Below are 9,855 nucleotides of genomic sequence, written 5' to 3'. Positions count from 1 at the left end.
ACAAAGGGAAAGGGAAGAGACACAAGTCCACTTCACAATAATGAGCTAAATATAGAAGAATACATTTTTGATTTTATGAGCTAGGAAGTATATTTACTCCACCAATTAATGAGCTAATCTTCAACTCAAGCATGAATGAGCTAACACCAAGTAGAACCCAATTTTTAAGCTCAACACCAAGCAGCCAAAGTCCAGCCCGTGACAGCCAAGGCCCTAAACCGAGAACAACAAGCAGCCCAAGGACAAGGACCCAAATGCAAGCAAACCCAAGGCTTGCTATGCCCAAGCACTTCCTACCATGATCATTGGATGCTCTCCATCATTGGATAGCTTATAAAACACATAAAATACAACTAATATTGTTCAAAATACATTAAAACAAAATAGATTAAAAACATGAATGCATCAAAGTACATTTCTCATATGAAGAGCTACTTCACTGAATAATTGCTTATTAGTTTTAAATCCTTGCAACAACAACACCACCAAGTCTTTATCCCATCACGTAAGGTCAGGTATAGATGAATAATTTTTCTCTGCTATGTCCTATTAAAAGTCAAATTTGAGTATAAAATTAATAAAAAAATTGTTATTTTTAATACTTTCTAACAAAGTCTTTTTAGGTCTACCTCTAAAGTTTTAAACAAAGGCTAGATCAAATACCTCTCCTAATAAGGTTATCAAATGGATGACATTTTATGTGATAAAAAATTCTATGGCAGCTCTCTCAAATCTTATCTTCAATTGGAGGCAGTTAAAACATTTCATGTTCATACTCATTTGGCATACTATCTATAAGTGTTAAGCCACTCATCCACCTGAACATCCTATCTCTACAACACTTTATAACTTAATTTTATGATTCACTTTTAATGGCCAGCCTTCTATGCTATAAAGCATTGGATGTCTCACTAACATCTTATAGAATTTTTACTTAAGTTTGAAGGGTACTTTTCCTTCACTTTAGGCTTGATGGATTCCTCCATTTCAACCATCCAACTTGAAATATATGTACTAATAATAACCTAGTCTATTTCACCATCACTTTAAAACTCAAGAAATCTAAAACATGTATTATTTTCAATGACTTGATCACCAAAACACATTATCCTCGCTAGATCTATTACTACTAAATTAAAACTCCATATATTTAGCTTTAAATTTACTCAAATAAAAACCTTTAGACTCTAAGATTGACCTCCCTAATTTATTTTTTCTTTTAACTCCCTCACTAGTCTAAATAATAAGAAGAATATCATTAGCAAAAAAGCATACATTAAGGTACATCATCTTATAAATATTTAGCAAGATCATCCATGACTAAAACAAAAATATATGGGATTAAATCTGATCCTTGATGTAATCCACAAAAAAATATATATTTTAGGAAAAGTAACAACTAAAGCATATAAATCCTTAATGACTTGAATATTAGCAATATTAACTCCTTTCTTTTCTAGAACTCTCCAAACCGCTTCTCTCGAAATTTTATCATATGCTTTGTCTAAACCAATAAATAGTATATGCATATCTTCTTTGCTCACTCTATACTTCTCCATCAAACCTCTCAATAAATTGTATAGGTTTCATAGTAGACATACTCAGCATGAATTCAAATATATTTTAAAAATATTAGTATAACATTATAACAAAAAAAATAATATATATATATATATATATATACATATATAACAAATGCTTAATTACTCTCTCCCATGATTTTAATGTATGAAATATTAACTTAATTCCTCTATAATTCATATTCTTATGCATCACCTTTATTTTTAAAAATAGGAACCAATGCATTCCTTCTCTACTCATCTCACATCTTTTGTCTTCAAAATAATATTTAAAAATTTAGTATGCTGAAAAATTCCATCATCTTTAAGCATTTCCATATCTCTATAAGAAAATCATTAGGTCTAACTACTTTTTTACACTTCATTTTCTTTAAATCCTCCGTAACATCAATTTTACTAATACAACAATAAAAATAAAAATCTCTATTTTTTTATCATGTTAAAGTCACTAAAGTCAATGTATTATTATAATCTTCATTGAAAAACTTATCAAAATATCTCATCTATATTTGTTGAATATCCTCATCTAAGAAAAGAACTTTTTTTATCTTCATCATTAATGCATTTTTACTTTCTTTTGATTCTTTCTTCTCCTTTTCTTTGCTTAGCTAACTTATACTGACATATTTGTCCCTCCCAAGTATCTAATCTATTACATAAATTCTAAAAGATAATTTTTTTTTTTGCATTACATATTACTTTCTTAGACTCCATATGGTCTCCTCTATATTTTTATCAATTTTTTTTTTTACTTTACATCTAAATCAATTTTTAAAATAAACTTCTTTTTTATCTTTTAGTTTATATTTTAATTCTACCACAAACTATTTTACTATTGGATATTTTCCTATTGATAGTCGAAGCGCATACATTGTAACATTCTTAATATCAATAGCTATTTTTTCTCACATAACATTAGTTTCCTCATGAACAACAAAATTTTGAATTCTTGAATCTTATTCTAAAAAAGATTCTTATAAGCATTTTTTAAATACTCTCATCTAATTCTATGATAATATTTTACACCATTTTTCATATTCCACCTCTTTAAGTTAAAGTCCAACACCAATAAGCAATGCTAAGTTGATACACTTTTACTCAAAATGACTTTATAATCTTTGTAATCTACACTATTCATTTTTTCTTTTAAAAAGATAATCAATCCGAGCTTTACTATATTCATTCTTATATGATGTGAAGCTTCTCTTTTTTTCTTAAATAAGATATCCGCCATTAAAAATCATAAACTAAAGCAAAATCATATATGATCATAACACCTATATTATTCGATCCAAACTAATAGCCACCAAGAATATTTTTATAATCTTCTACCAATATACCAACAAGTCCATTAAAATCCCCTTCAATTTTTTTTTGATGAGATATTATTTATATTATAATTTTAAATCATTTCAAAATTTTAAATTTAAACACAGAATAAGCACTCACATTATTAACAATCATAACATCAATAACAATCTTTAAAATTATAACTCTATCTTTAATTCTAGTAATTTCTACATTCCTTCAAATTCCTATCCATAATCTCACATACACCAATCCTATATCATAGTTTAAATCTAAATATACCTTCAATTCTTTTTTTACCTAGTATGTGTGATCATAGAACTGTGATCTAGATTAGTAAAACATAAATTCAATATTTAAGGGCTAAGCACATTAATATTTGATACATTTCATTTGAGATCACATATCAAACAAAGTTAAGAACATTTTGCTTATGGATGTGGATGTTGTAGACAAAAATAATAATAATAAAGTTATTGATATGATAATATTATATTCTTATCAAAATTCATGAGAATAAATAAGAAAAAAAAAGTCAAAAATAAAAGGCACTTTAATCTTATATAAACTTATGCCGTAATATCCACGATATACTATGTAATTGAAGTTATATTAGATTAAGAGAATATGAGTTACTCTATGTCACAATGAAACTAAACTCTTTTAAGATTAATTACACTTTAAGATACCTCCAATAGTAACTCTTAATAAGTAAAAAATCCTTTTTTTTATTTGAGTTAATTATTAAAGGAAATATTATAATTCAAAGACTATTGATAATAGTAGCATAATTTATGCTCAAATAAATCAATTTGCAAGGTAGAGAGTAAACGACTTTAACAAAGCAAGATAGACATCTTTTCACATAAACTGATTTCCCTAGCAAAACTCATTGAATCATCAAAAACACAATGAATGAATACAATGGTCTTAAATGGATAGCGGGTGAGTAGGAAGTCCAAAAAAGGAGTTAAAATAGCTTTTAGTCATGACTTCATGGATCCATCAACCCCTAACTATCATACTTAAAATCATTTTATTTAGAAAGAAACCAACCCAACTCAACTATTTGATACTTTTTCAACGAGCAAGGAAATGTATCATGAAGAGAGCTTCATGATCCCAAACTAATAAAAGAAAACTTTCCCTAGACAGATGAATTATAAAATGTTGATTGGAGAAGATACAAGACTTACAATCTCTAGCGATGTAGAGAATTACCTATGAACAAAAACTAAATTATTAAAACAATTAGGTGCAACCAAAACTACCTAGCATATGAAGATACCCTTCGGTTTATTAAATTCCATGCCGGTTAAAAGAGTTCTATCCTATAGACCATGATATATAATGTGAAATTATCTGACCATGATATGTTATATAATGCTAATTAATAACTTAGTACCCTAATCTAATTATCTGAAATTTTAAAATAAAAACAGTTAAATTAAATGTAGTGGAATCACTAATTACTTAAAAAATATAAATAGTATATATTTGGTATGAAACAAAAATAGCCACTATTTAGAAATTGCCAATATGCTCTGCAAGTTTTTATTCATGGTTCTTAAATTATAAAAAACGACACAGGAAGTATAATACTATCACTTTTTTTATACAAAATAATCAGGTTATATTTAATTGCCAAAAACTTGCAGAGCATCAATTACAGTAATTGCACCTGGACTCACGAGAAGAATGCACGAATTTAGCTTGTTAACTGGTTCCAGCATCAAATTCCTTCAGCATGTTTGATAGAAGGCTATTTATTTCTTTGCTTTACGATTAAGATAGCGTTCACGGGCTGCCAGAATTCTACTCTCCATGGAATCACCTATGCTTTTGCTGTTTCCTTCTGCGTTGGGTGGCGGAAGCTGTTTGTTCTCTTGTTCAATTTTTCCACTCTCCAAAGCGCCACTTCATGATTGATGATTACAACAAATAAAACGCAAAATTAGAACAGCGTAATAAAAAATAATGAAATTTCAAATGCAGAAAACTTGAGCTTTCTCTGGCAAAATGTCAGAAATATAAAAAAGATATGGACTCCTGAAGGATCTCTTTGATTTGTTGGAGAAGGTTTTGACTAATACCTCAGCTTGTAGATATCCATCTTCTCAAGCTTCTTTAAAATAGGTATCACCCATGACATATCTACTGCACATACATTCCTCATGAAGGGGCGAGAAGTACTTATTAGTTCATGGTAGACAACATAGTCTGGTAACCTACCATCTTCATTAGCTTCCAGCACTGAAGATGGATGAACCTGCATTGTGTGCAAAAGATGTAAATTAAATTATGCTTGGTGCATGCTGGTTGAATATTTTTTAAATAAACTTGTAATGAGTATTGTTGCAGGCTAAAAAATTCGTGGTGGTAGATCAGAGAACATTTTACATACTAGCATTTGCACGAATGTCCATCACATAAATAGATAAATGTGAGACCTTGGGAATACCAGAGATTTTTTTACATGAAAAATCAAGAAACGGAAAAACCATGAATTTTTGCCCAATTAAAGAGATTCCACTATGTATATGTGAATTAAAAATGTTGCTCAATACCCCATATTGGAGATGGTAAAATTACAAAGAGTTCAGGAAATAAGTGCAACTAGTGGCAGTGAACGTCTGGAGGTCGCGAGTTTATAGTGATAGTCAACTGGCATTATATTTGATGATGGCGATCAAGTGAAAACCGCTCAGCTAAAGGCAGATAGCGGAGGTTGGCATGCGACCAGGTCAAAGTCTAACTACGATTTGTAGGTTGAAAGCCTTGTAGCGGTGGCGAGGCAGAGGACCGGTGATCAGCGGCCAAGAGGAGGTTCAACGAAGATGGGTCAGGCATAAGACCTATGAGGGTTTCTGAGCAGAAGTCAAGCAGTCGACAGTAACGCTTAGGTCCATCGGTAATCAGCCGGGCGAAAGTTCGACGACGGAGACTAGGTGAAGGTCTGGCAATCGTTGGTCAACGAGAGTTTGACAGCATTGATCGGATGACAGAGATCCGACGACGACAATAATTCGACGAAGATTTATTGTTGCTGGTGCTCAGTTAGAGCTCTAGGATTATTCAGAACTCAAATCTCTCTCCAAACTCTACTAAAAAGTCTCCCTCATATATCAAGTGGGGCCTACTTATAGATTATTAGAAGTGGCATGTCCCATAAATATATAAAAAAAATCTCATTCTAAAACTATTAAGATTACTCAAAAGTAAATGAAGAGGCTCCATTTGGCTCCAAAAGTGTGAAAATTGAATCTACAATCTAAAAAAATGGTGCAAGGATACAAAAAAATGTCTAAATTTGATTGTCCAGACCAAAAAGATGGTCATGAGGACAATAAACAAGTCCAAGCCGAAACACTAACTTGGGAGCACACACCCCTACCAAAATTCAAAAACAAAAATTGCTTCTAGAAAACTTATTCAAAAACATAAAATACTTTAAAAATATATAAAAAAAATTCAAGAGATCTTTTAGAGAAGGAAATAAAAATATTCATTTTTTCCTTTTTATTTTTTATCTTTTAAATTTAATTTTAGGCTTAAAAATTTCTGAAAAAATTAGACATTTTAAAAACTTTTTGGTAATTCACCCTTCAGAAATCTATAAATAACCACCTTGGGGTGTGGGAAAAGGCATCTCTCTTGTGTTGGTTCAAATTTTCTTCCATAAATTGATAGAAAAGCGAACCGACAAAAAATTTGAGACCGTCAACAACAATCAAAGCCCCATCCTCTTACGCAGGCTCCAGTTTTCTTTGAGAAAATAGGAAAACTATCCGGCAAGAATTGAATATCATCAATGACGATCAAATTCTAGTCCTCTTATGCTAGGTGATTGTTAACACGAATTAAATATCATTGGCGGTCATCAAAGCCTTGTTCACTTATAAAAACTACAATTCTCCATCGTTAAATGAAGGAAAAACTATCCGATAAGAGTTGAATATTTTCGGCGATAATTAAGGTCCGGTCATTTACACAGGGTGATTGTCAACAAGAGTTGAATACTAATGGCAGTGATCAAAGCTCGATCTTCTTACGCAAGCTCTAGTTCTCCCATGTAAAAGGAGAGAACAATTGTCCGACAAGAGTTGAATATCATCGATGGCAATCGAAGTTTGGTACTGTTATGCAAGCTCGAACTCTTTCCTATTAAAGGTGATGATAACCATGGGGGAAAGTGTCATCACTAGTGATTAAAGTGGTGGTGTGGATTCATCAAGAAGGACGCGTCCTTCCTAGGAAAAATATTTTTTTTCTAGGACATTTACGCTCTTCACACAATTATTCTTCTTGTCTATATTAATTTAAACTTTTTCCCATTGAGTTTCTTATAGTGGAATTATATATTCCTTGAATACATCATGATATTTTTTTATGCTTCTTTAGATTGTGGGCCGACAGACACATCAAAAGTCACACAACCTATTCTCGAAGTGTTGGAGCAAGAACGAGACTTTGAGAATACAGAAATAAATAGGGTTTTCTTCTTGAACTTCCTTTCTTTTATTGGATCATACAACCATCTCATGGTCTTCCAGGTTGATGATAGGAGAAGGTCGACTGGAGTGAAATCGATTGATGATATTGCATCCGCTAATACTTTGGATGGCATGACAATTATTCATAAAAGGTTTTATCTACCCAATGACTTCATGATTGTTGCCCTTAAAAGGTTTAACCAAACATGGGCTCCATTACATGGGTTCATTATAGTATATGAGATGACATTACGTATATAGGATTACTGTTTCCTCCGGCTCCAAAGTTGCTTGAGCTTTTCATTGTGAGTGGTGTCTCTTTGCACCAATTTTTGTGTAGAGTTATAAATATCATCATAGGCTTGACAATGTTCCTACACTTGATAAGTGGAGTACATAGGGATGTAGAGAGGATGTACTTCCTTGATAGCTAATATTGTTACCCTTGTTTCAAATAGTGGGATCCTACACTTATCCCTTGAAGATATATTTAAAGAATGTCTACACCGAACGACAATAGGCAAATAAAATGATGAATTATCACAAACTTTTTCTTCTCTTTATTTTGCTTTATATTTTTTAATGTAATTGTTTCCCATTACAGATGATTCAAATGACGGACTTGGACGAAGTTAGATTAGTGGAATTTAGATTATGTGAAAGTTAAATATCTGAAAGTAGAGTATGAGTGAAAGTTAGGCAAAGGTTAAATAAACAAGAGCCTTGAAAAGCCAACTGGCAGGGAGCAAAGCTACACTGGTGACAATGTCTACTTATCTTTCCTTGCAACACCAAGAAGTTGACCATTCTCGTGATGAGTTAATTGAGGCGTGGGAAAAAATCATCAAAATATAAAACAAAAGTGGCAGCAGCGAAGAATGCTCTTCACGACGACGTTGATAAACTCGCCTAACTGGCGGTTGTTGATCGTCATCATCTTCAACGTCATCATAGTAGGTTTCATCATTAGCATTGGCGTGTCTCACCATGTAGACCACCTCCATGTCTAATGTGTTATTTATTTCTTTCAATTATTCTTCTAGATTTCCCTCCATAAATTCATCAATGTTTTCTTCATTATTTTCGTCCCCTTCAAGGTATTCTTATATATTTTCATCATCTTCAAGGAATTCCTCTTCTTCAATGTTGTCTCCCCCTTGCATATTTCCTTCCTCTTATAGTACTTGGATCTCCGAGCAGCGCCTCCACTGGATTTCAGGTTCTTGGTTAGGCACGGGGACTTCTTCAACCAGCGGACTGCTGTCAAAGTTGGTTTCTTCTTTTGAAGTGGATGGAGGGCAACGGTATCCCCTGGAGGATTCTCCAAGGTGTCTACCGTCTGGAGGAATGCCATTATGGGACCTTTTTGGGGCCCACTTCTGACGTTGTTCGTAGATGGGGGAGGATCTCTGGGAAGCCTCACCGGATGTCACGCCCAGATCAGTTCCTCTTTCTCTTCTATCTTTCTCAATTCTTCGAGGCTTTGGCCTCCAGACTTGATTTCCTTTCCACCGGGACCTTTCAGTGGTGGATCCCTGAACATGCGGTTCAGGTGTCACACCCCGATGTTCACCGCGTGGGATATACATCCTTTCTTTCCTCTCCACCACAACAGATAAGCGTTCTCTTGGTGCAGTCCTTCTGGCTTCGACCATCAGAGGTCGTTGGTATCTTCTTTTATTCAATCCCTTCTCCTTTACTATTTTCAGGACTCTGTATACCCGGGCTGAAAGAGTTTTAGGCTCTTTCTTCCTTGGAGGAATTAGGGCTTCAGATCGTTGATCCCAAAAGGATTTCTTCAGCTCACCAGTAGAGTTGTTTCTTTTGACCCACTTCAGATTTGCAAACCCATTTCGGGTTGGAATGTTAGCTTCAGACTCTTGGGCCGACAGATTTGATGGGTGAACCGGGAGTTGTTGATGCTGAGCTCGGAGTTCAGCATTCATCTTCCTTCTTTGCCTCCTTGTAGGCCTTCCTCCAGATGAGGAGGCCTCAGCATCGTATTTCCCAGGTGCAGATAACCTGGTTGACAGAGTGGTGGTGTTGGCAGTCACCACTGAGATTCTTCCGTCAGCCACAATCCTCCTGGTGGTAAGGGCTTCAGGCTGTGATAGCCTCTCGAATACAGAAATTCTCCCACGAGAATTTTCAGCAACAGGTCATTGTGCCGGCAGATGCACACGACGGGTGACAGCTTCATCAACATTGAGTCTTCTAGCAGGCTTCTCAACATTCCTACCATTCACAGGAATGGTGGCATTCCTTGCAGCAATCGCCGGGAAGTCAACGCTACCAAACTGGATGGTAGCTCCAGTGTTTCCAGTCTCAATAACAGCATTAGCCAGCTAAATCATGGCTCCTCGTCCTAGCTGGACAGTCATCGGGGTGTTCTGTAGATCCATCTGCATAAATGAAAGGCAAGGGTTAGTAATCAGAATCTGATATATCACCCCGCACTTTCAAAATGCAGAGAC

General features: G+C 34.0%; 1 protein-coding gene across 1 annotated transcript; it reads right to left on the bottom strand.

Moving 5' to 3' along the window:
* Nucleotides 1-4,335: 4,335 nt before the first annotated feature.
* LOC110109948 lies at nt 4,336-9,534 on the bottom strand. The gene is made up of 2 exons (XM_020841179.2): nt 4,982-9,534; nt 4,336-4,805 (listed from the first exon to the last, which is right to left on the bottom strand). The coding sequence occupies exon 1, from the start codon at nt 9,325-9,327 to the stop codon at nt 8,557-8,559; it is 771 nt and encodes a 256-aa protein (XP_020696838.2). The 5' UTR covers nt 9,328-9,534; the 3' UTR covers nt 4,336-4,805; nt 4,982-8,556.
* Nucleotides 9,535-9,855: the final 321 nt, after the last annotated feature.

The sequence above is a fragment of the Dendrobium catenatum genome, unplaced genomic scaffold (genome assembly GCF_001605985.2).
Source record: "Dendrobium catenatum unplaced genomic scaffold, ASM160598v2 fragScaff_scaffold_650, whole genome shotgun sequence".
Lineage (NCBI taxonomy): Eukaryota > Viridiplantae > Streptophyta > Magnoliopsida > Asparagales > Orchidaceae > Dendrobium > Dendrobium catenatum.
The sequence above is the reverse complement of the archived record's forward strand: the minus strand, read 5'-3'. Positions and strand labels throughout refer to the sequence as shown.

What these genes read in the sequence shown, in the direction of transcription:
- LOC110109948 (XM_020841179.2), bottom strand. Translation starts at nt 9,327, where the DNA reads ATGAATGCTGAACTCCGAGCTCAGCATCAACAACTCCCGGTTCACCCA.